The sequence below is a fragment of the Ornithorhynchus anatinus genome, chromosome 14 (genome assembly GCF_004115215.2).
Source record: "Ornithorhynchus anatinus isolate Pmale09 chromosome 14, mOrnAna1.pri.v4, whole genome shotgun sequence".
NCBI lineage: Eukaryota > Metazoa > Chordata > Mammalia > Monotremata > Ornithorhynchidae > Ornithorhynchus > Ornithorhynchus anatinus.
In genome coordinates, this window is record NC_041741.1 from 13869414 (window position 1) to 13896620 (window position 27207).

General features: G+C 44.2%; 1 protein-coding gene and 1 long non-coding RNA gene across 4 annotated transcripts in view; one reads left to right on the plus strand and one right to left on the minus strand.

Annotated features, from left to right (window-relative positions):
* The window catches only part of SLC25A21 (solute carrier family 25 member 21), a 338712-nt gene that overhangs the window by 26587 nt on the left and 284918 nt on the right, over window positions 1-27207 (minus strand). For all 3 annotated transcript variants that reach the window (XM_029079168.2, XM_007662483.3, XM_029079171.2), the window contains 3 exons: window positions 19174-19233; window positions 14366-14473; window positions 5117-5281 (listed from right to left, as the gene is read on the minus strand). In XM_029079168.2, coding sequence (XP_028935001.1) covers window positions 5117-5281; window positions 14366-14473; window positions 19174-19233 — 333 coding nt within the window. The remainder of the gene's footprint in view (window positions 1-5116; window positions 5282-14365; window positions 14474-19173; window positions 19234-27207) is intronic.
* Window positions 24448-26917, plus strand: LOC120638808. The gene is made up of 2 exons (XR_005660772.1): window positions 24448-24577; window positions 26791-26917. It is a non-coding gene; the product is annotated as an uncharacterized LOC120638808 (long non-coding RNA).

Here is a 27207-nt window from a genome sequence, read left to right on the forward strand (position 1 = left end):
CGTTACTTGGCAGCTCCGAAATGCCTTCAAAATGGCACTTTCAGGTGGCAAACTGTTGGCTCCTTTAGCCATTGCTGTCTTGTTTCTGAAGGGGAAACTAGTTGGTGGCAAGTAGCCAGTTACAAGAATAATAATAATAGTAGTCTTTGTTCAGTGCTCACTTTGTGCCAAGCACTGTACTAAGTGCCGGGGTATTTATAAGGTCATCGGATCCCACATGGGACTCACAATCTAAGTAGGAGGGAGAACAGATATTAAATCCTCATTTTGCAGGTGAGGGAACTGAGGTACAGAGACATTAAATAACTTGCCCAATGTCACATAGCAGAGAAGTGGTGGATTCAGATTAGAACTCAGATTCTCTGACTCTCAGGCCCTTGCTCTTTCCACTAAGCCGCCACGCTGCTTCTCAGAGAACACCGTGGGGGAAGAGCAAGTTGAGGGAGAGTTGCAAGTGCTGTAAGCTCGTTGTGGGGCAGGGAATGAGTCTGTTTATTGTTATATGGTACTCTCCCAAGCACTTAGTACACAGTGCTCTGCACACAGTAAGTACTCAATAAATATGATTGAATCAAGTCCCCAGACTAGGAGGGCTTTCAGGGAAGTCATGGAGTTAAAATTCAAAATCCATACATGAAGTCATTCTAGACGAAGAGGAAAAACTATAAAGACAGATGCAGCTGGAACTGCAGATACTGGAATATCTTTGCAGGAGATAACTGTACTAATTTAGCCCATTCTGGAAATTCAAAAACCAAGAGCCAAAACCAGTCTGGGTACCCAGGGACTCATTCCTCCTCCAGGAGGGAGCCCTGAATGAGACTTCCACTGTCCCTCTGCTCACTCAGTGTTCTAGGCTGGACTTTTTCAGAGGCCGTGGCTTTGCAGCTCAGTAACTGCTTTATTTGAACAAATAGTTAGCCAGGAGCAGAAATCAACCAAAACAAAACAAGGAACTGCTCAGCTCTAGGCCTTCAGCCAACATACGCACACAGTGTTCTCTCCAAGATGTTCTGGTGCTGAGGCTGTCAAGATGCCACTCCGATGTGCTGGCGAATGCTTGGGAGTGGGGGTGGAGGGGAGGGGGTTGAAGAGAAATGTTTGGAGACCATCAGTACTTCAAAATTTTCCGTTTTAGTGTGCATGGTATGCCGATGCTTCTTTTTGTAGGGGAACTTAGGAGACCTGTGACATTTATATGTTGCTGTTTTCTCAACACCGGTCTATGACTCTGAAACATCTGGTTTAATCTCTGATCAATAAAGAGAAGGAGCATGGCCTAGTGGAAAGAGCACGGACCTGGTTTCTAATCCCGGCTCTGCCACTGGTCTGCTGTGTGACATTGGGTAAGTTACTTAAATTCTCTGTGGCTCAATTTTCTCATCTGTAAAATGGAGATTAAATCTCTGTTGCCCCTTTTACTTAGACTGTGAGCTCTGTGTGAGAGTGGGGACAGGGTTCAATCTGCATATATTCCATCTACCATATACTGTATTTGCCCCAGTACTTAGTACAGTACTTGGCACAGAGTAAGTGCTTAGCAAATACCACAATCATTATTATTATCTCATTTAAAACAGTAGCTGAGTGAAATTTTACATTAGTAGTTAAGAACTCCCAACATTCCAATTTTTCCTGGAGAATGAAATGCCCAATTCCTCTATGTTAGAGGGAAACCACGGAGAAGAATGGGAGACATGCAGTGGAAGTTGGAAAGAGAAGGATCAGGGAGGGTTGATGGGAATTAGAGCGCAGTGCATTAGGGGATGGGAAGGGTAAAGAAGAGCTGGGGAAAGAGGAAATCTACGTATTAAAGCTTTACACAGAGGAGATATTTAGAATTCAAGATCGTGACTGATTCTATCCTGGGTCAGATCAATAGTCCACCCAGCTCAGGAGTTTGACAATGACAGTGGCAACAGGAGGAATTAATTCAGCCGTATTTATTGAGTGCTTAATGTGTGCAGAGCACTGTACTAGAGTAGTAATAGAGTAGTGGTTGTTTTTTCCAGCTGTCAATCAATCAGTCAATGGTATTTATCTTCTATTTCCTCTAATAACACATCATAAGGCTAGCATTCCCCAATCTACCTAAACAGCTCTTAAGCTTTTTAATTTTTTTACTTTTTCCCATTAATATCCTCAGCTTTTCCTTCTAGGAATCGACCTAGTTGGTTACACACCTAATCTTTGAAATGATTCCAACTCTTTTCGAACCGACGGATATTTTCTGCCTCTTCAAGTTTCTGCGGGAAAAAAAAAAAAGATCCACATACGTACTTCCCACTGGGCACAGAAGTGTTCCCTTCTGTTGCTTTTGAACCTGCCCTGGAAATTCAAAAATGCTCCCAGAATGGTGTGGCAAGAACAGGTTGGGGGTACCTCTGAAGTTGAAGGTGGTAGGTTCAAAACAAACCAAGCAAAATTATGGTGAACAACAGTTCTTGTTCTGGCCACATCCTCCACACTTCAATCAAGTCCTTGCTCACCCTTCATTTTTCTAGCTCTGAATTTTCTAGTTCCATCCTCCTCAGAAGCTGCTCTAACTCCTTGACCCTCTTGATTTACCTTCCTTGTTCCTTCTCGAACCAGTCAATCTTATTTATTGAACGCTTACAGTGTGCAGAACACTGTACTATGTGCTCCAGCTTTTACATGCCCTCCTTAAGACGCACCACTGAAAACTGTCTTAAGTACTGACGATATAGGCATATCTTAGGTTTGATATATAAAGGCAAAACTAGGTCTTTTGTTTTGATTTTGTGTGCAGCATAGCCTAATGGAAAGAGCATGGGCCTGGGAGTCAAAGGACCTGGGTTCTAATCCTAGCTCTGCTACGTACCAGCTGGGTGACCTTGGGCAAGTCACTTCATTTCTCTGTTCCTCAGTTACCTCATCTGTAAAATGGGAATAAAATACCTTGTCTCCCTCCCTCTTAGACTCGGAGCCCCATGTGGGACAGAGATTTTGTCCAATCTGCTCATTCACTGAATAAGCACTGAACAGCTTAGTTCAGTGCTTTTCAGTTCCAGTTTCTACAATCCTCTAGAAGCCAGTCCCAATTCAGTGCCTGGAACATAGTAAGTGCTTAACAAATACTGCAATTATTATTATTATTATTATTTTCTGTGTCTCAGTTTCTTCACCTGGTGCAGGAAGAAGCAAGAGACAGCTTAACTTGGAGACATTTAGAAAGTTCAGATGGTTGTGACTTGCTTGGGATGTTGGGTGAAAATAATGAACATGAAAACTGCTCCTACTTTAATTTCTTTTATTGTATCCTTGTTTCCTTTTAGCATTTTGTTTTTATCATTTTAATTTTCCCTTGTTTGCCCATCGCCATACTATCCTCCTATTTCTCTTAGTCTGTGGCCTGCAGAGAAACTAGGGCCAAGGTCTTAATTATCATCCTTGTTTTGCATTTTGAACAGTGCTTAGTATAGCACTTTGCATTCAGGAGGTGTTCAATAAATGTGAATCTCCAGTTATTCACTCACTTGGAGATTTTCCTACACACACCCTCTTCCAGATCATTTATGAAAATGTCAAATAAATTTGGTCTTAGCACTGATCTTGATCGGACTTCACTAATTTTCACTTCTCCCTCTTTTAAAGTGGCTGTTTATTCATACTCTTTGTTATCTCTCTTTTAGTCAGTTTTCTAGCCATGATATCATTTCCCAAGAGAATGATAACAATGTTCAGGTTTGTAGAAAGCTTTGGTGTGGGAACTTTATTAAAGTGTAAGCTCCTTGTGGGCAAGGAACATGTCTTGTTTTTCTGTTGTACTTTACCAAGTCTTTAGTATAGTGCAGTATAGTGTATGCTCAATAAATACCCTTGCTATTACTTTATGAATCAGTCGATCCTTTGTATTTATCGAGCACTTACTGTGAGAAGTACACTGTACTATGCGCTTGGGAGAGTGCAGTAAAATAGATTTGGTAGACATGTTCCCTGCCCATAAGAAGCTTACAGTCTCGAGGGAGAGACATTAAAATAGATTACGTATATGTACATAAGTGCTTTGGGGCTGAGGGTGGGATGAATAAAAGGTAGAAATCCAAGGGCGAGGGCAACACAGAAGGGAGATGGTGTAGGGGAAGTAGGGGAAAGCCTCTTGGAAGAGATGTGATATTAAAAAGGTTAAAAACATTGAAGATCTAAATACATTATGCCCGTTGGTTCGTCTCTGTCCATAAGCTTACTGACCTCTTTGAAGAGCCCCAGCAGATCAGCGTGACATGGCTTTCTCTTGCAATAACCATACTGCCTTTTTCAAAGGACGTTACGTTTGCCTAAAGGCACACCGACCCTAAATCCTATTATAGCTCTTATCAGTTTCTTAGTATTAGAACAGAGATTCAGTGATTTCTAATTCCCAGGTCCCTACTGAAGTGGTTATAATTAGGCAATCTACCAATCCGCTGGTTCAGTGTTCATTTGTAATGAGACCTAACACCATTTTACCAGTGATCCCTTCTGAGTTCTTTCAAATCACTTGGATGGATACTACCCAGTACTCATGATTTGTTACCATCCAGTTTATCAATCTGATAAAAATCCAGTGCCTTTGATGGGAAAAAAATAGGAATGGGAACCTCCTTAAGATCTGCCTTATTAAAGGCCGAGCTATAGAATCCTTTTAGTTGTTCTGCTATCTCCTCTCCTTCACTGAGAACTCCTTTGACACAACTATCATCAGTGCCTCAGTGATTCCCTAGCCAGCTTCCTGTTTATGATATATTTGAAGAACCTTTTATTATTAGCTTTGGCATCTCTTGTAAGGCACTCCTCATACCCCTCCTTGGCCCTCCTGATTTCCTGTTTGCACCCGACCTGTCACTCCCTGAGGACTTTCCTCTTCTATTCTCTTGGATGAGGTATCCACCTTTTACAGGACGGCTTTTTCCTAGGATGACTTCTGCATAGCTGTGCCAAACTGGAATGAAATTTCGGCGAGTGTAAGGAAGAAACGATTTAGTGTCATCCTTCATTGACTGAACAGGATTAGCCTGTGATGTGAACTTCAGGAGGGCCACATCCCAAAGATATTATCAAATACTAAAAGCTTGCTCTCTTTTTTTTTCAGGATTTTATCCTATTGAACACTTACCTTATTGGCAGGAATGATATTTTTGACGTTGAAGTAGAATCCAAAATAAACCATGTTGAAAACGCCGTGACGGCCGAGGGTTGCTGTGAGACCTTTGTTCAATCCTTGGAGTCCCATTCCTTCTGTTTTAATGATATGGCGGGCGTAGGCCAGAGTGGATGGCTGCTGTGAAGAGATATTGAGATGATTCAATTGAATTTACTGAATGCTTACTGCATGCAGAGCACTGTACTAAGCAGTTGGGAGAGTACAATATAACAATAAACAGACACATTCCCTGCCCACAATGAACTTACAGTCTAGAGGACGAGCTTACAGTTCAGAGGGGACTTGGTCAGCTTGACGATTACGCAAAGGAGGCAAAAGAACTTGTCAGAACTTCCCTTTGAGACAGAGGTGTCAGAAATTGTTTTACCTGAGCATGTTCTTGTGAAGAGGAGATTCTTTTACAGACCACAATTAAAGTCAGAGTGACAGTTCCCAGGAGTTTGTTGGTGAAAAAAAAAAAAGGAAAGTTATCTCCAGTGGAGATACGCGGGAACAAATATCACCTAATATCTATAACTGGTTTTGACATGTAAACAAACATATTGACCTAAGAAAGCTGTCAGGGCAAAATTTTTGAAAACAAATTGCAGTTCATTAGTTTTCCAAGCACATGGGCTCCTTTCTGCCTTCTTCCACCCCTGCTCAGATCATCATCTCCTATTCAGCAGCTCCTATGCCGCTGGGTTCCTGTGAACAATGCCCAGTGTAGCTGAGTTCGGTGTTCTACAAACAGTAAGCGCTCAATAAATATGATTGATTGATTGATTGATTGACTGAATCCACCAACCTCCGTCGTGAAACTTTGGCTAGTGTGATGATGAGGTCATCCAGTCGGAGAGACAGGGGAATCTCTCTGAGTTTCTTTTCCGGCAATCAACAGAGGGAAGATGGGCAAGATTTTGCTTTTAGTGAACTGAATGAAATCCCATCCTATGTTACTCCCAATCAAACACTGTTTTACTGAGCACTTTCTGTCTGCATTGCACACAGAAATAGTCGATAGAAACAGTGATAACAGTAAGCACTTGGGAGAGCACAATGCAACGGAGCTGGTAGACATGTCTCCTGCCCACAGTGAGTTTACAGTCTTGCTTTGCTGAGAGCCAGTTCCAGTTAAGGAGACCTTCGTGGAGCTTGGTTGTGATCATTTTCGTGGGAGCAAATGTGCAATAAGGGTTTAATTTCCTAGAGCACAGATCAAGCTCTGAAGAGTCCTGTAACCAACCTGCATTCATGGTCACCTAATTAATGTGATGTGAGCCTGTCTGAACCGCAAATTCCTACAGTTCTTGCTAATACTTGTTTAATAAACTCCTGAAGCAGCTACAATTCTACGCTCAAACTCATCTCTTCATTCAAAGGGATTACTTAGATTAAGTAGAACAAATAACATTAACCTCAAGGGAAAGTTTTTTTCTCTTATAAATCATCAGAAACCACATGCGATAGTGTCTTAAATCAATAGGAGAACCTGCACTTTAAAGAGAAAGTGCTCAGAAGGTTACAGTTCACTCCCAGTCCCCTATGGAATTCTGTCATTGAATCACAATCTTAATGATTTATTTGATATTCAACATGGTGCCTATAGCCCCGAGGGACCTATTACTCTTTGTCAGACCCCTGGAGAACCGCTGCCTTGCTTTCCGAATCAGGGCTGCTCTATCAGGGGCTGAGGCAGATGGAGACAGGGATCCAGGAGATTTTTGACCATCCAACCCGTCTCTAAATGGTCATTTTGCTTTTGTGATTAGTGAGTCGGTCGTATTTACTGTGTGCTTACTGTGCGCACGACACTGTACTTTGAGCTTGGGAGAGTACAATATAACAATTCCCCACAACGAACTTTCAGTCTAGAGGGGGAGACAGACATAAATAAATACACCTATATACAAAAGTGCTGGGGGGCTGGGAAGAAATGCCTCCACCCTTCACCCAAGCCTGCCTCTCCTCCCTGCTGCCCTCTTGCCAGACCAACCTCAACTTCATTATGTGAGGCACGTTGTTGCCTCGTGGAAGTGGCTGTGTGGGACCTTCTAAAGATGGCATCCACCTTAGCCCCTCCTCTCAAAGATGACCTCTGCATCACTATTTTTAAAGGTTACTGCATTAGTGCCCTTCTCAAAGATGACAGGGCCAGTGCCCTTTTTAAGAAGGCCTTCACATGGCCTCTAGTCGTACCTATTGTGGAGGGGTGGTGATCCTCTTTAAGGAAATATTACTGAGGCAGCAAGCCAGCAGGGTCCATCTGTCAATTCCCAGGAATCGGTAGTAATGATAATAATATTTGTTAAGCACTTACTCTGTGCCAAGCACTATTCTAAGCACTGGGGGAGATACAAGGTAATCAGGTTGTCCCCGGTGGGGCTCACAGAATGAATCCCCATTTTACAGATGAGGTAACTGAGGCACAGAGAAGCAAAGTGACGTGCCCAAATTCACACAGCTGACAAGTGGCAGAGCTGGGATTAGAACCCACGACCTCAGACACCCAAGCCCGTGCTCTTTCCACTAAGCCATGCAGTAGTGTGAGCTGTCTGTCAGTAGTGGTGAGGGACTCAGTTGAGCTACGCACAATCTCTTGTCTGGATCCCACGGCCAAGAGCACACATCTAATAATGATAATAATGGTTTTTTTTTTTAAGTGCTTACTGTGTGCCAAACACTCTTCTAAGTGCTTGGGTAAATACCAGGTAAACAGGTGGGGCTCACAGTCTTTATCCCCATTTTACAGATGAGGTAACTGAGGCACAGAGAAGTGAAGTGATTTGCCCAAAGTCACACAGCAGACAAGTGGAGGAGCCGGGATTAGAACCCACATCCTCTGACTCCCAAGCCCGTGCTCTTGCCGCTGCTTCTAGGGGCTTGGGCAGTGGGAAAGAATACTTCCGCGCGGCGAAGCAAACCTCAGAGAGTGCCCTCCTCAGCACCAGGACCCACCTTCTCCCTCATCCAGTTTATATCCCATGGTTGACTGAGACATTCACATCTGCTGTATTGATCTTTGGGGTTTTCACTGAAAATCACGTGCGATCTGCGGCCATAGGCCAGAACGTCACTGGATGCCCTCCTCAGTGGCAAATAATTCCTGAACCACTCACAGTTTCTCAGTTCTCTTCATCAGGAGGTAATAATAACAATAATAATAATGGTATTTGTTAAGTGCTTACTATGTGCCAAACACTGTTCTAAGCGCTGGGGTAGGTACAAGGTAATCAGGTTGTCCCACGTGGGGCTCACGGTCTTAATCCCCATTTTACAGATGAGGTAACTGAGGCTCAGAGAAGTTAGGTGATGTGCTCAGAGTCACACAGCTGACAAATGGCGGAGTCGGGATTAGAACCCACGTCTTCTGACTGCTAAACCTGTGCTCTTTCCACGAAGAGGTAACAAATACTTTAAAAAAAATAGAATGACAAGGAGAGAACCCCCAGATGGATCCCTAAAGTTGTAAGATGATAATGATGATAACTACATTTGATAAGCGCTTACTATCTGTCAAGCACTGTACTTAATCGCTGCGGTAGGTACGAGTTGATCAAGTCAGCCACATTACCCGTCCCACGAGGGGCTCACAGTCTAGAGGAGAGGGAGAACAGGTATTGAATCTCCATTTCACAAATGAGGAAACTGAGGCACAGAGAAATTAAATGATTTGCCCAAGGTCACACAGCAGGGATGATGGACCCATGTCCTCTGGCTCCCAGGCCTGTCCTCTTTCCATTAGGCCACGCTGCTTCACTCATCTCTCCCCTTCCTGGTGACCAGGGCATCTGAGTAAAAAGGCTCCTCCCTCATCAGTTCACACCTTCTAGGGAAAAGAGAACTGTGCAGGCTCGAGGCTGCAGAATCAAACGTCACTGAACCTTGGCCCTGTGCTGGACAGTCCCCTCTCGGAGTTCAATCCACACAGGTCAATCCCCACATCGATGTTTAAGGGTGAATGTGCTCACTCCTTCTGTTGGCTTTGACTACTGGGGACACACCTCACTCATTGTTGCTTAAAGGCATTTTACCCCTTTCTTTGAAGACCCAGTGCCAACCAGCTGGAAGTAAAGAAAGTGGGGGCTACTGATTGCACAGAAGTGGCAGGCGGGCCCAGTTGGCTTGCAACTCATGTGCTGGTTCCTTCTAGAGAATCATCACATCCGTGCCATACGTGCGTTCGATACACTCCCCCCCTTATCACCATGGCGATTATGAGTCTTTGACAAAGAATACGGGAAAGTCCCTAATCCCTGCTCCATGCTAGGACACATCGTCACCCACATGTAAGCAAATAATCCATTAGAAAGGCAAAACATGACTTCCACAGGACTGCTTAGCTAGGCAAATTTAAAACCATTTTGACTAGATTTTGTAAACACTAAGGATTTTACTAAACTTATTTGATTACTGGGCTTTCATTTCCAAACAAAACGCTGAGCTATCAGCGGCGTGGCCAAATGGTTCCCTAGCCGTCCAACCCCGCGTGGCGGGATGAGGTGGGAGCCGAGGCTGGCTCGCTGCTGATATTGAGTTTCAATCCGATTTTCATATTAAATTTCCAATCCGGATCCAGGCACGGTCTTGACTCTCACATGGGCCTCGGCCGAAGGGGCGGAGGCTGCACTGGGCGTCGGCTGCCATTCCCCTCTCCGCTGGCATAGATTCTCCCCTCCTCCCCTTGCTCACCCTTGGGATGGTGGCACAGCTCCCCCTTTTAGATCCCAGCCTGAGGCACTGGGCCTCAGGCCTTCTTCTAGGGTACACAGCTGTGGCAGGGTTCTGCACAGGGGTGGCCCCCTGCCAGGGGAGAATGCCAGTAGTCCATCCTCTGGCAGACACAACGCAGATCTGGGCCATGTCCCTAACATGTCAAGAGACAGCTTGGAACAGGGGTGACAACATGGCACAGGGGCACATGGCCGGGAGTCTAGAGACAAGGCACGCTCGGACTGTGGGAGACCCGAAACAATGTGTGTCGTGAATTCGTTTTTGTCACATGGCAGAAAGGTAAACCAGTGGAGCCCTCTTCGTCCAACGGAGAAGTCTGCCTGGATGAAAATGCTGCATTGTATTAATGTCTGTCTCCCCCTCTGGAGTGTAAACTCGCTGTGGGCAGGGAACATGTCTACCAATTCTGCTGTACTGTACTCTCCCAAGCACTTAGTACAGTGCTCTGCACACAATAGGTGCTCAATAAATACCACTGAGGTCTTGCAGCATACTCATTCGTTTCCTTTATTTTGGAATAAAATTCAAACGATGGTGAGAAAATGGGAGAAAATAGATGACAATCCAATTTTCACATTTCAGAATCAAGATCAAGAAAGAAATCAGATTTTCTTTCAATCATTTCTACGGCTCTGACTTCAATAACATTTGGTTGGGGAGTGTGGATGGGGACAGAGAGTCCCTTACGTCAGTCCCTCAGCCCCACCCACTCCGACACCCGAACCCAAACACACACACACACTCAGTTCCATGACAACACTCACACTCTCAGGTTATCCCAGCTTGCCTTTTCCATCCCCAAATAAATTATCATCAGAACTCTTAACCAAGATGGCTGATATAAGGGGATAGCTGGCCATATGAAAGGCCAAGGGGGTGTCTTTTCCCACCCATATTGTAGCAGCAGGGAAGGGGGAGTAGAGAGTGAGTAGAGAGTAAGTAGATAGGTAGTAGGGCCCTCAGGGTCTCCCTGCCAATGTGGAGGTGTGAGGAAGGGAGCAGGGTTGGGTTTGGTCAGCTGATGATGATGATGGTATTTGTTAAGCACTTACTCTGTGCCAGTAACTGAACTAACTACTGAAAAATACATCTAACAGAATTGGCCCAACTATGGAGCCTGGATTAACATTTAGTGCTCCCTTCTGTTTCCACAGTTCTTTTCTGGTATTTTTTAAGCATTTACTATGTGCCAGGCACTGTACTAAATGCTGGGATAGATCCAAGATAATCTGGTTAGACACAGTCCATGTCCCAACGTGAGGCTCACTGCCTTAATCCCCATTTTACAGATGAGATAACCGAGGCAAAGAGATGTCCATGGTCATCCAGCAGACAAGTGGCAGAGTGGGATTAGAATCTGGGTCGCTCTGACTCCCAGGCCCATGCTCTATCCACTAGCTTGCTTTGCTTCTCATAATTCTCCAAAAAGATTTGGATTTTGCAAGTGGAATTTGGAGTCCCTGGGAAACAGAGGTAAGGTAGGAAGAGACAAATGTTGTGATGGCTTGGGCATTAGTGAAGAGAGAGGGGTCAGTAGCTGTGCCACCATCACAGGATAAAATCAATCTACATAAATTCATAATCTCATCTCTAGAATGAGGAGTCTTGAACAGCTAATCATTCCTGAGAGATGAAAAAGTACATGGAACTGGGAGTCAAGAGACCCAAGTTATAGTCCTGCCTCTGACACTTGCCTGCTGTTTAACCTTGAGCAAATCTCTTAGCCTCTCTGTGTTTCAGCTTCCTTATTTATAAAATGGGCATAAAATAACGGTAGCCCTTCCTTTTAAACTGTGAGCCCCAGGTGGGCAGGGAACTGTGTCTAATCTGATTATCTTGTCTCTACTTGAGAGTTTAGCACAATGCTTATTACACAGTACTCACGTACGGATGCCATCATCATCATCAACAGATCCAATCAGTGGTTATTTTTCCATTTCTGGTGTCTACTTGTGAATAGCCATCATCTCTGTAACACTGTGGACTCGTCTTCTGACTCTAAAAAGCCTTTGACTTGCCCAAGTGGTAGACAAGTGGCAAAACCGAAATTAGAACCCAGGTCCTCTGACTCCAGGCCCGTCCTCTTTCCACTAGGCCATACTGCCTAGTGGCATTGATAACATAGTGAAGGAGAATTTCGTGTCGAAGCACAACTTCGACCGACTTCAAGAAAGCACAACTGCTTTGCCAGATAAATAAAAAGAAAACCCTGCTTAGATGAACTTTCAAGCGGAGAGAAAATTAGAAAATAATTCTTACAAGTTTGCACTGTTGCCTTCAGGTTCTGATTTTTCTTGGCTAGTGGGAATGATACCAAAGAAATGCCATCTTGGCCTACAATCCCCAAAGGGGAGTATGATTCCTGGTGAATTGACAAACATCAAAATCACAAGACCAATGGGGACATTTGGCTTCTGAATTGCCACTGCCTAGCAATAATATGCCGTCAACTGAAGTCCCCGGACAAGCATAGTCTAAAGCCAAAGAAAACCCCAAACCCAAACACCACTTTGCTTAGGTTCAGTGTGAAGGACGGGAGAAGATTTGGTCTATTCCGATTTTATCTGAATGTGTTTTCACACCCACTGAACCAAACCCGAGCATGACAAAGCTGGGATTACTTTTCTCCCCACAGAAGGTCAAGAATATTTGAATTAGAGACCGGTTTTCTCTATTCACGACAAATTTGAAGATGCAGGCCAAGGTTCTGGCTCTGGAATTGGGGGGGGGGTGTGTGTGTCAAGAATTAGGGAATTTGACTGGTACACAGGAAATTTAGAATGTGAAGGAGGGAGATAAGCCATGGTTATTGCAATACATTACCCAGGAACCAAAAAAGACTTGGGGGGAAAAGGCTATTTTCCCATTCTGGGGGCATCAAAAACATCCACAGTCCATTTATGCTGAGTACCAGAGTGTTTTAAACCGCAGCGTTAACTGGCCCCTGCTTCAAATGGGGTTGGTTAATGTAACTCAAAGGTCACATGGAGACGCTAGTCCTTCAATCACTAGTAAGAGTGAGCACTTACTCTCTGCAGAGCACTGTACTAAGTGCTTGAAAGGGTACAGGAAAGTCAGACGTGATTCCCGCCCTCAAGGTGCTTACAATCTAGTATGGGAGACAGATAAAATAAATTACAGCTGGGGGGAACAGGTGAACTAAAGATATTTACATAAGAGCTAGAGGGGAGGGAGGGAGTACCCAAATGACCCAGCAGTGTTGAAGTGGGAGTTGTGGGGGAAAGAGGGTGGGGTGATGAGAGATTAATCGGGGAAGGTCAACTGGAAGACACATGATTTCCCTCTAAACTGCAAGTTCATTGCGGGAAGGAGTCTTATCTATCAATTCTGTTGTATTATATCTTCCCAAATACTTAGTAAAGTGCTTTGCCCACAGGTAGCGCTCAATAAATACCACTGATCGATCAGTTTAATTGTAGGGTTTTGAAAGTGGAGAGAGTAGCGGTCTGTTGGATGTGAAGAGGAAGGAACATCCACGCAGAAGGGAGGACATGAACAAGTGGTCAGCGGCAGAGAGATGAGAAGGAGGCGGTGAAGTGGTGAGCAGCGATAAAACATCATGAACTCGCTCTGCGCAAATGTGCAGGTACTGTGACCTTTCAGACTGCCATTCTTCTTGTGGGGAAGTCTACAGGATATATATCTCTAACTTTTCAAATAAGCATAACCGAATGATCAAATGGAAAGAAACTCCTTACCACTGGCTTTAAGGCACACGGTGAACTCTCCCCTTCCTACCTTACCTCGCTAGTCTCCTACTACGACCCGGTCTGCACCCTTCACTCCTGTAGCGTCAACCTACTCGCTGTACCACGGTCTAGTCCGTCTCACTACTGACCCCTTGCCCAAATCCGTCCTCTGGTCTGGAATTCCCTCCCCCTTCATATCCAGCAGAGCACCATTCTCCCCAGCTTCCAAGCCCTCTTAAAATCTCATCTCCTCTAAGAGGCCTTCCCTCACTAAGCCTTCATTTCCCCACCCTCTGTTTCATCTATGGCGTGGAGTGTGGTCCCCTTGAGCGCTTTGATACTCCACCCAGGGCTGTTTTCCTTATCTGTAATGTCTGTCTCCCCGACTAGATTGTAAATTCTTGAAGGCATGGATCACATCTACCAACTCTATTGTACCTGTACTTTTCCAGGCACTTAGCACAGTGCTCTACACATAGAAATACCATCGACTGATTAATCTTTGTCATGGTTCATCAACTAGATCACAGCAATTTTGCCAGGTTCTGAAACTTGTTCTGAAAAGTCTTGAGAAATTACATTTTGGTGTTCAAAGTCAAAATGTATTAGTACCGATTTGTCCACTGAATCTTACAGTATTTTGGTTAACTCTATCCTCGCTTGTCCCCCTGAAACCATTCACTGGAGGATTGACAAGTGGGGAGGGCTGGCTCGATGGTTTCCCAGGTGTGGATAACTTTTCAGAGTTCTTCCCAACCGTACGAAAATAGGTAGTTACCTGGGCAAATGTGCTCCGATTGGCCTGCAGGCCAACTTTGACAAGCTCAAAAGGGTTAACCACAATGGCTTCTGTCAGTCCTGATCCTAGTCCAGCAATTGCGAAAACCTGGAAAAAACGAGACCCATCAACACTAAACAACTTGTTCCCATCCACCCCCGGTTCAAGCCCCGCCAGCCATTAAACCATCGAGCTGGATGTTTTGAGGAGAACGCAGAGACCCACGTGCGTGGCTGGGATACCGTTACCAAACTGCTCGGCTCCAGAATTAGATGCTGACAGTTTCTGAAGAAGCAATTACAGAAGCCACAAACCACATTTGAAAAATTCAAAATAAAATGCCCAGCGCCTACTAAGAAGATATTTGTATTTAAGAGAAAGTCTGCATCGCTGATTCAAGATTCATTCAAACATATTTACTGAGCGCTTACTGTAGGCAAAGCACTGTACTAAGCGCTTGGGAGAGTACCTCTTGACTGTGCGCTCCCTCTAGACTGTGAGCTCGTTGTGAGCAGGAATGTGTCTGTTTGTTGTTATACTGTACTCTCCCAAGTGCAGTACAGTGCTTTGCACACAGTAAGTGCTCAATAAATACAATTGAATGAATGAATACAATATAACAATAAATAGGCATATTCCCTGCCCACAACAAGCTCAAGATCTAGAGAGGGAAACAGACATTAATAGAAATACCATAAATAAATTCATATAATATAAAGAATAAATAGACACTGTAGGTGTCTATTTAGATGTACACTAAATGTGTCCTCACAATCGAATGAACTGGAGTTTGAGATGGCAAACCGTTTGAAACAGTTACTTGTCAGTCATAAACCAACTCTGTTATATTGTTGTCTCCCAAGAGCATAGTAGAGTGCTCTGCACACAGTAAGCACTCAATAAATATGACTGATTGAGGAAAAGAGCTCAAGGAGCTGGACCGTCAGTAAGAAAAAAAATCCCTCAAAATCCAAATGGCAAATGCCTGATAAAATATGCAGAGAATTTACATATATATTTGTAAATACTCATAATATTTAGAGAGTTAGGAAAATAGAAATTATTTTTGTTCCACTGTTCTTCCTCACTATTCTGGATGAATTGTTTTAGCAAATAGAATCGGGAGTAGTCAGCTTCTCTCCCAGAGTTAATAGACGCAGAAGGAAGGACAGTGCAGAACTGGCTTAAAAGGAAGAAGGTTATATCTTCTTCCCGATTAAGCCCTCTTTTCCCCAGCTCTCTCTTCCTTCTGCATCCTCTATGCCCTTGGATCTGTGACCTTTGGACTTCCGATATTTGCCCCAGTTCCAAACCCAGAGCACCTATGGACGTGTCTTTAAATTGTATATTATACATTACTTCTTCATTCATATTAATGCCAGTCTCCCCCTCTAGTCTGTAAGATCATTAACAGTAGAGAATGTGTCCGCTAATTTTGTTGTCTTGTACTCTCCCGAGCACTTAGTACAGTGCTCGGCACATAGTTAAGTGTTCAATAAATACCAATGATTAACTGATTGATTGACCGAAAAAGGTTTTAGACTAATACAAGGTTTGAATAGTGGGTGAAACGTTCTAGAAATTGCTCCCAGATTAATCCAGCTGAATGGTCCTAGAAAAGTAGCCCTAAATGTTCCAGTTTCTGGGGGCTTCACAGTGACAAAGAAGGGTTCCATCTCCTCCTCCAAGGCCCCCCTCTGCAGGGGAAATTGTAAACAGGGCCTTGTAGGGTAAAGCGAGAAAATCTTGACTTCATTTATCTTAACCTTCCATCCTGGGAGCCAAAACTGAAAAAAAAAAAAAAATTCCAATCCCAAACTCATCTGACCAAGAAAGCTAAAATCCAGATGTTGAGGATTTTGTTACTCACTAAATGCAATCTTCCAAGTAATTCACTTTTGTGTTCTTCCCCGAGATTCAGCTACAGTCACTGTCATAACGAGTGCTCGGGACTATTGATCAGATACCAGCGGGTTAGGTTACGTTCCTGGTTTTCTGGGCTCTGGATGTGAGATCCCAGATAAATACTTTTAATTGCTGTTCCAATGTTTTGATTTATATAAATCATGGAATTGGGGGGGGGGGGGAGGGAGGAGGGTTTCTGGAGAGGAATGATGGGACTCGTCCCTAATTACTGGCTATTCATGATGATCCAGCACGGAAATGGAGCCAGCTGCAAGCTCACAGTGAGAGGGATGACTTGAAATCAATCAGTGGTAATTACTGAGCGCTTACTACATACACCGTACTAAACACTTGGTAGAGTACAATGCAACAGAATTAGCAGGCATGTTCCCTGCCTATAACGAGCTTACAATCTTAGAGACGAGCTTATGGTCTTTGAAACCAATCAATCGGTTATATTTACTGAGTTCTTACTGTGCGAACGGCGCTGTACTCTGCGCTTGGGAGAGTACAGTGTAACAATATAACAGACACACTCCCTGCCTACTGTGAACTTACAGTCTAGAGGACTGAAACAGACTCAATGACCCAGCGAGGCTACCGTGACCAGAGGCTGCCCAGAGCACTGTGCCAGCTGACCCTTTTTTTAAAAATAGTATTTAAGCACTTACTCTGTGCTAGGCACTGTACTAAGCTCTGGGGTACACACGAGCTAATCAGTTTGGATACAGTCCCTGTCCCAAATGAGGCTCACAGCGTTAATCCCCAATTTGCAGATGAGGGAACTGAGGCACAGAGAAGTGAAGTGACTCGTCCCAGCTCACTCAGCAGACAAGTGACAGAGCTGGGATTAGAATCCAGGGCCTTCTGACTCCCAGGCCCGCGCTCTATCCACTGGACCACACTACTTCTCAAGGCCATAACCGTGCCCTCAGCCAAGCGTTTCCCTTGCTGAAACCCTCACGGATGAGGACAAGGCCTCGGAGGAGGGTTCTCAACATTTTTGTGGGCTGCAGGCAGGGACTTCCTACTGCCGCCTGCCAGGTGGATTCACTGGCTAATGGCTTGCTATTCACACTCTCTGAGGTTGTGTTTTCTCCATTTCTGGTCAGGACAGAAAGTGGCTGAGGGAAGAGATTCTTGGCTTCTTTGCTGCCCCAAGTAGGGACTCTTCCCAAGAAACAGTGATTTTTAATCCATTCACAATTTCTCTCAAGAGTGGTGGCTTGATACATTCTTTACATGCTTTCGCACTTCAGCACTCCTGTCCCTTAGTTTTGTGCGCCGGCGAATGGGTAGTTGTCCTGCCTCCAGCTTAGATCACAAGCCCCTGAAGGGCCCTATCTTGTTTGTCCTTTGAGGTCCCCATATTGTACTTAGTAGGAGTGCAATAAAAAAACTGATGGATTATAATAATAATAATTATGGTATTTGAGTGCTTCTTATGTGCCAAGCACCGTTGAAAACACCAAATGAATGTATTGATACAAGGTGATCAGGTGGGACAGATGATGGTGGGGCTCATCATCTTAATCCCATTTTACAGATGAGGTAATTGAGGTGCAGAGAAGTCAAGTGACTCGCCCAAGGTCATACAGCAGACAAGGGATGGACCCAGGATTAGAGCCCATGACCTCTGACTCCTAAACCCATGCTCTTGCCACTAGATCATGCTGGATTACCTACAACTAGTTGTCCTCTGTGTTCACAGATGAGACTGGTGATGGGGAGAGTGCATCCATGAGGGAGGATGACTGAAAAGCAATCCCTCTTATCCTGGGCACCTGGGAACATAGCTCGCCTCTTTCCCGGCACTTAGGCCTTCAATGAGCACTGCGTCACTAATTACAATGGCTCATTCACCCAGAAGGCTCCTGCTCACCCCTGCTTTGCCATCCTTATCAGTGAACCAGACTGAGGCTCTTTGTGCCTCAGAGAATTTTAGGGTTGGAATTAGGAGGAGAGGGAGGGAGAGGGCTATGCCATCGCCAGCAGGATATGCATTTGAATAGTGTTTGCAGCAGTGGTGATGGTTTGCACTGAACCATCCACACTCTCTTACCCCATTCCCGTTTCCTCAAAACGCTGCAACTTGGTTGGCAGGGGAAGCAGGCCCAGTCTGTGGCCCTAAGGCAGAATATCCCTGTCAGACCTCATCATCAGGAGCACTGCTGTGCCATCAGCCGCTTCCCAAGCTGTTCCTCTGTGGTGGTGTTAGTAAAGATCAGAAGGTCTTTCCCGCTTTTTTGCAAAAACTCCAGTAGGATCATAAAATTTCAACTGACCAGGGTAGGTGATTAGATTCAGGGGCAAATGCAAACTGAGTATCTGTAGGTGGGGGTGTTGAGATGTTCTCTTGGGTGCACGTTTCACTGGTGCCCACTTTCCGCCTGACAGAAAACAGATGAAACCAAGTGTCCCTTATCACACTTCCTATCTGAACTGTCGTTGACTTTCCTACATAAGATGCTTCAGCTGGCTTCTGATAACAAAACCCAAGTTCAAAATCCCATTGCTTTGACAGGTTAAGCAAAATCTGGAAAAGGGGCCTGAATCTTTAAACATACGGCTCTTTGCACAATAGAGATGTATGTCATTTGAATGCATAAAAATGCTTTGATTTTTAAAAGCCTCCTTTAAAAATTCTCTGTGTACTGCGCATTATCGAAACAACTCCCATGGCCTTTCCACAAGGGCTATTAGGATCACAAGTTGATTCTCAGAGCCAAAAAATGACCACATTGTGAGCTATCGGGAAGCCAGCTTTCAGCAAGTAAAATGAACGCTGAATAATGGCACTTTGTAGCTTTTGATTTTTTTTAATTTTTGGAAATCAGAAGGGTTTGGGTTCCAGTTCTTGTTCTATAAAATCACACTCATGTTCAATAATTATTTTCACTTACAAATCCTGGGGGCAGTGACATATATCCAAGCAATTTCTTGTACTGCTCAAAGGTGAAAAACTACAAAACAAAAACAAAACACAGAGACGTGAAAGATTTCATTTCATTTCAGTAAACCCTTTAGTTTGCTCTTTAACTATATGCCACATGCCTTAGGCATGCTATGAATAAATACTTTTTTAAAGTGAATATGGACTTCCATATAAAATCTGCCCTGGGTACACAGTTTGATCTGGTTTTTGCTAGTAGCTATTGGATCCTTCTCTACTATTTGCATTTTCAACTGCTGCTGTAATAGCCTGCAAAATAGTTGATGGAATCCTCTAGAGCAGTAAACGAACCATATAGCTTCCATTTACCATGACCATTTTCAGTTTCCCCAGACATCAGTAGACTTCGTTTAATGGCAGTGGTTCAAAATTATAGGCTTACGGACTTCCAATTTTTGGCCTTCTAGGTCTTCTCTGTGAACTGCTTTCCTTAGGAATGCTATATTTTCTAAGCCACTCGTAAGAGACATCCACTTCTCTGCCTTGACTGGACTTTGTATTGCTCTATATTTCCCTCCAGTGTTGATTGGAGGAGTGCAAGCAATTCACTGAGGTCTCCCTAAGTGTTAAGGGAAGATAAGGGTCGGCAAACTTCAGAATCCAAGGTCTGGAAGGAGCTTCCAGAGGTCTTCAGGTCAATCCTTTCTTTCAGGCATCCCAGCTTCCAAACTATCCCCAGTGGAGAGTGATTGTTACCTATTCTTTCTTTTTTAGGTATCTGCTACCTAAATAAGGTAATAAGAGATTATTAATAAGAGCTGTAATAAGAGCTGGGGTAGATACAAGATAATCAGTTTGGGCACAGTCTCTGTCACACATGGGGCTCATAGTGGTATTCCCCATTTTACAGATGAGGTAACTGAGGCAAAGAGAAGTTATGTGACTTGAACAAGGTCACGCAGCAGACAAGTGGTGGAGTTGGGATTAGAACCCAGGTCTTTCTGATTCCTAGGCTCATGCTCTATCAGCTAGACTATGCTGCTTTCTCAAAGTGATCACAGACAGGTGGCCCTCTAACCCCCGAAACTGAAGTTGAAGTTGATGATGATAAATTGCCAGTGGAAAGTAAAAAGCAGCCCTACCCAAGATTGTGATACCTCGGAGGGGCAGAGTCAGTGCCTGAATGGATTATCTTGAACTTACTCCGGCTAGTAATAATTATGGAATTTGTTAAGCACTTACTATGTGTCTAGCACTGTTCTGTGCTTTGGGGCAGATACAAGGTAATCAGGTTGTCCCACTTGGGGTTCCCAGTTTAATCCCCATTTTACAGATGAGGTAACTGAGGCAGAGAGAATTTAAGTGGCTTGCCCTAAGTCACACAGCAGACAAGTGGCAGAACCAGGATTAGAAGCCACATCCTCTGACTCCCAAGTCTGTGCTCTTTCCACTAAGCGACGCTGCTTTCCCAATTTGTAACTCAACCCAATTTACTTGTAACCGCCGCAGGGCTTTATACAACGTCTGGCATATAGTAAGTGCTTAAAAAAACAATTATTATTATTTTTATTGAGACCAATTGATAAATTTATTTAGCACTTCCTGTGCAGAACATTGTACTTAATGCTTGGGACAGTACAACAGAAATGGTAGAAATGTTCCTTGCTCACAAGGAGCCTAAGTCTTGAGAGGGAGACAGACATTAAAATAAATTATGGGTATGTACATAAGTGCTGTGGGGTGGAGGGTGAGATGAATATCAAGGGCTTCAAGGCTACAGATCCAAATGCAGAGGTGATGCAGAAAGGAGAGGGAGTGGGGAAAGGAGCAGAGAAGGCCCCTTGGAGGAGATGCGATTTCAGTAAGGCTTTGAAAGTGGGGAGAATGATGGTCTGTCATATATGAAGGGGGAGGAAGTTGCAGACCAGAGGGAGAATGTGGGCAAGTGGATGGCGGTGAGTTAGATGAAATGGGGGTACAGTGAGGAAGATGGCATTAGAGGAGCAAAGTGTGCAGACCAGAGTGTAGTAGGATATCAATAAGGTAAAGAAGGAGAGGGCAAGCCGATTGCTTTAAAGGCAGTCGTTAGGAGTTTCTCTTTGATGTGGAGGTGGATGGGTAACCCCTGGAGGTTCTTGAGGAGTGGGAAGATATGAACTGAAAAGTTTTTCGGAAAAATGATCTGGGCGGCAGAGTGAAGTATGGACTCCCAAGTACAGCATGGGAGCGGTTTGGATGGAGAGGAAAGGGTGGGGATTCTAGAGATGCTGTGAAAGTAGAACCGACAGGATTTCGTAACAGACTGCATATGTGGATTGAATGAGAAAGATGTCTAGGATAGTAGCGAGGTTACAGACTTGTGAGACAGGAAGGCTAGCGGTGTTGTCCTCAGCAATGGGAAAGTCAGGGTTTGGGAAGATTAGGAGTTCTGTTTTGGACCTGTTTAGCTTGAGATGTCAGCAGGACATCCAAGTAGAGATGTCCTGAAGGCAGGAGGAAATGCAAGACTAGGAGAAGGAGAGCGGTCAGGGCTGGAGAGGTAGATTTGGGAACCACCCATGTAAATATGGTAGTGGAAGCCATGGGAGTGAATGATTTCTCTGAGGGAGTGGGTGTAGATGGAGAATAGAGGCATGAATAGAAAGGTGTGTATCCACAGCACAGGTCCCAGTGATCATAGATAAAGTTTTGGAAAATGAGGAAAACATACTCCTTTCCTTCCTTTCAGCAAGCAAGTGGGAGTCGGTCTTGGTTACCCCAAGAGCTCTGAGAACGTATTGGCCTTGTCCACATGGCAGCAAACAAATGAACCTTTGGGACGGTCACTCAAGGAATTAAGTGGGGGTATTGGTTTTCTAAACAGAGAACTGGTTCGGGCCTCCGGAGCTTTTGATAAAAGCATTGCAGGGAGCCTTCCTGTGGGTAGTTGGGGTGGGGGGCTGGTCCTGCTCCCACTCTGTCTTAGCTTGAACATTAGTCCAACCTTAGGCAGAAGACCCTAGTTTTGAGCAGGGTGGGATTGAAGCAGAATGGTGGGCTGCCTAACACTGAGCAAAGATGGATTTGACAGTTTTGGAGGCCAGGAAATTGGTGTTCAGCCCTGGGTTTTGAGACCAAATGTATCATCATTATTATAATTATTTATTATTACTATTACTATTTTATTTGTTAAGTGCTTCCTATGTGTCAAGTATTGTTCTAAATGCTGGGGTAGATATGAGTTAATCAAGCTGGACATAGTCCCTGTCCCTCATGGGGCTCACAGTCTAACTTAGGAGGGAGAATAGGTTTTGAATCCCCATTTTACGGATGAGGAAACTGAGGCCCAGAGAAGTTAAGTGACTTGTCCAAGGTCACACAGCAGGTAGCTGGCAGATCTGGGATTAGAACCCAGTCCTCTGACTTCTAGGCCTGTGCCCTTTTCCACTAGGCCACACGGCTCCTCAGCCTTTTCAGGAAAGGGGCTGGTGACTGGACAAGGCCTCTAAAATAATGCTCACCAAGGGTCCTTAACGCTTCAGTGAAAATGCATACTCGGCCAAAGTGTTAGGAGCCATTATTCAGGAGTAAAATGTCGTAAAATTCCTGGATCTTAAAAGCAAGCTTTTCTCCTCCCTTGGAAATCAACCTGTCTTGTGCTGCAGTTTCTCACTACATTTTTCTGGGCTGCCAAAAGAACTGTATCTGCCTTGAGACCCCTTAGACTACTTTCACTGCTTAGAAGAATCTCCATGGGATCACAATTGCCAAGGAACCATAAACAAACTGCCTGTTAAAAATATGTTAAATTCAAAGGCAGAAGGGCATTGATTATCACCCATTTTAAAAGGCAATACGTTCTTCTGGTTACAAAATTCTCCAATTCAATTTCTTCCCCAGGAAGGATTCTGGCCTGTGGCATTCTGCATTCAAATCTAAAAGCCCCCGCTTCCCCCCCAAAACTAACAATAGCATCAAATGGTTTTCATTAAGACTAAAATAAGAGTTTTCATCATAATGTGAGCTCAGCTGTTTTTCCCAGTGGCTAAATAAGCATCAAAAAACCCTCTCATCCTCTACTTTAGAGATCAGATATGAACTTCACCTACTCAACTTTGAGTGAAAGAAAGGAGGCTTCTGAGAACTGACCGGTGATATATGATTTTAATTCCTCTCTAAACAATGCTGCCTTATCAACCTCTTATTGCTATTCCAGCTACTTCTTATTCTCGAACACGAGGGTTAAATCGAGCTAAACCAGTTCAATAACCTTTCAGACTTGTTAGATGAGAGGGCCATGTTGTCTGGCGTTGCTTCATTTTTTTATCAATTTTTTACTTTAAAAAGGCTGCAAGCATATATTTACAAAAATTAAGACTGACAGAGCTTAATTTTGCCTCTATTTTATACTCTATTAGTAATATACCTGAAATTCTAGTCTAAAGGAAAATATAAAAGCAAGTCGATCATTCCACAGGGTCTGATTCTTCCCCCAACCAAAAGAACCTTTTTGTGACCATAGAATGAAGCAGTTTATGATTTTCTAAAATTGTTCCAATCAGGTGATCACGGTCTCTAACAAATGTTAGAATAAATGCCTATAAAGGGAATATTTTCATGTACTGAATTTACAAACCAGTACTGTCCATCTGGCAAAGATAAACTGAAATCCAAGTTATGCTTAGAAAGCTAAAGGACTTACCATATGCCTAATAACTTTAAGGTAACAAGACGCCTGGGACTCAGGCCCAAAATACAGTTGCCCAAAAGTTCATCTGTTAACCATTGTCCTGGCACTGATCGTATCTTTTCTGCAAGTACAAAGTCACTCATGTTTGTAAAACTCAACCTTTCTGCGTTTTTGCAAACTGTGCTCATCTCTGATAAGTTTTCCTACCTTTCAAGTTGAAATTGTCTGCCACATTTAATAGGAAGGAAAAATGATTTGGTTTACATGTGCAAACTGCTCCTGCAGAATGAATATATTGCTCTGTGCAGGCATAAAGTGACTTTTCTTTTGAACAGGAACTCTGCCTTGTTTATTTTGGTGATCTTTTACCAGTGAAGCAGTCTCATAATTCAAGTCAGCCTTTTTATGTCCATTTTCCAGCCCTTCACTGATACCCAGATTGTAACTGTGAACTTCCCACAGCTCTAAAAAGACATCACAAAGACTGTACTAATGTGGCGGAATATTTGGATCAGGGATGGGCATTGCTGGGAGCTTCACAACCCGTTCTGGAGTGCAAACATTGTGACGGAGCAATGTGGTCATGTGCTCACGTGCAAGTGTTTGTGTATTTTTCTTTGACCGGTTGCATCCACGGTATCAACATCCCAAGGAGCCGTGGAACCCAGACACTGAGGACTCAAGATGATTTCAGAAGACCCGAGTTCAAATTTTGCCTCTGCCCCCCATTTGCTGTGGAGCCTCGGTGAGTCACATACGTTTATAATCTCAAATTCTCTATCAAATGATAAATGGGGGCAAAAAATCCTCCCTCAGTCCCTCAAGGAAGGTTAGTGAATAATTGCTTGAAAATAGAGGACTCAAAATAGCCCAACAATGGGGGAAATGAAAAAAATCCGGTATTCCGCCAGGAATCGGGGGGAGACCAAGCTCCCCAAGTTTCATGGTGACCCATGGAAGCAGCAGTTGTGGTTATTATGCCCTTTCAGGAAGAGGAAGGAGAGAAAACCACAAAATCAATTTCCTTCCTCTCCTTGAGGGCCTCCCAGATTTCCATGTTCCGGCCCATATGAAGACCCAACACCCATTACCTAAACCTCCACAGTTTTGGGGTGAATGGTGAAAATCATGGTAATGGGGCAGGCAATTTTTTTAAGGACCAGGATCTAGCATTTGGAGGAAAGGTGACCAGGGAGGAAACTAGCTAAAGTTTGTGGAGGGAAAAAATGATGCAGGATTAAGAAGCAGCATAGTCTAGGGGAAAGAGCATGGGCCTAAGAGTCAGAGGAGCCTTCCTGGAGAAGATAGGATTTTAGTATGGCTTTGAAATGGGGAGAGTGGGATGGGAGGGTTCTAATCCTGAATCCACCACTTATCTGTTGTGTGGCGTTGGGTAAGTCTCAGGTTCTCCAAACCTCAATTTTCCCCTCTGTAAAATGGGGATTCGATACCAGTTCTCATCCTTAGAAACTGTGAGCCCTATATGAGACAGGGGCTGTGTCCAACCTGATTCTTTTATATTGACCCCAGTGCTTAGTACAGTGCTTGGCATAAAATAAGCCCTTAACCAATATAATAATAATAATAACTATGCTAGTCACAGCCAAAGGGAATAATCGTAATGGGAAAAAAAAAGGCTTCAAGTTGTTTTGTGACTTCTGTGCTTTGCCTATATTCACGAATTCAACTTGATTCGCCTTTGCACTTTGATTCCCTCTCCTATCGTGGTTCCTCTCCCACTTCAACCCCGCCTGCACACTTCACTCCTCAAACACCTACTTACTGTGCCTTGATCTTGTCTGTTTAACCAGTGACTTCTTGCTCATGCCCTCCCACCTACTGGGAAATCCCTCCCATTTCATACCAGACAGACCACCACTCTCCCCATCTTCAAAGCCATACTAAAATCCTATCTTCTCCAGGAAGCCTTCCCTGATTCCTCTGTAAACTCCTCTGCTTATTCTCCCTCCCTCCTGAGTCACCTGTGCATTTCTTTAGGTAGCACTTCTTATGTAAGCTTATACTCAAGCTTTCCCCTACCTTTATTTTAATGTCTGCCTTCTCACAAGATGGTAAACTTGACAGCAGGGATCATTACCACTGAATCTATTGTTCTCTTCCAAGAACTTCACACAGTGCTCTCCTCACAGTAAGCACTCAATGAATTCCACAGATTGACTGATGATCTGATGCTCCACGAGCCCATTGGAGAAAAGGCTTTTGGTTTCTCCAGACTGGTAAAAGTTTGGGATCCTAAATCGAGCAAGGTTGGGATTGATCAACGTGCTAGTAGTAATAATGACGGTATTTTGTTAAGCGCTTACTACGTGCAAAGCACTGTTCTAAGAGCTGGGGAGGATACAAGGTTATCAGGTTGTCCCACGTGGGGCTCATAGTCATAATCCCCATTTTACAGATGAGGTAACTGAGGCACAGAGAAGTTAAGTGACTTGCTCAAAGTCACAGAGCTGACAAGTGGCTCAGTTGGGATTAGATCCCATGACCTCTGACTCCCAAATCCATGCTCTTTCCACTGAGCCATGCTGCTTCTCTAAGTAGTAGCTTCAAGGCCTTGTGTGGGGACAAAACTTTTTAGAGGGATCAAAAACCTACAGCACAATTCTCTCCTCTTGCCCCAGCAGGGCATGAGAGATGAGAAGCAGCATGGCCTAGTGGAAAGAGCATGGGTCTGGAAGCCAGAGGATCTAGGTTCTAATCTCAGCTCTGTCACTTGCTCACTGGGTGACCAAGGGCAAGTCACTTAACTTCTCTGTGCCTCAATTCCCTAATCTGTCAAATGGGGATTAAATACCGGTTTTCCTTCCTACTTAGACTGTGAGCCTCATGTGGGACTGTGGCCAACTTAATTAAGTATATCTACTTCGGCACTTAGGACAGTGCTTGACACATAGTAAGTACTTAACTAATGTTATTCTTCTTCATCTTCTTATTATTTAGCTTTCAGGACACAGAGGAACAATAGCTCTTACTTTTGTCCTGCTCGCCTCCCTTCTCAAGCTGGTTTCTGAAGCTCTGGCAAAACAGTGTGCTCCCGAAAAGTGTCAAGAAAGCTGCTGCTGCTGCATCGTGCCATGGCCACAGAGTCTCTCCGTGCCACGGCACACCAGTCTTTCCTCTTCTGGCTCTGTGATCTGGCTGACGTGTGGACGGAGTGCTTGTGGCACAGCCGATCCTGGGTGTTTGTGGGGTGGGTGAGTTTGTGTTGTGCATCCCACCTCTCCTCGCCCCCGTTGCCACCCTGCTCCCATATGAATCACACCAGGAATCCCTATCAGATAGCGTGGGGCCCACCTCTGGCAACAGAACATCAGGTATTTTACTTTTGGGCCCACTCATTTTTTTTTTTTTTTTCTC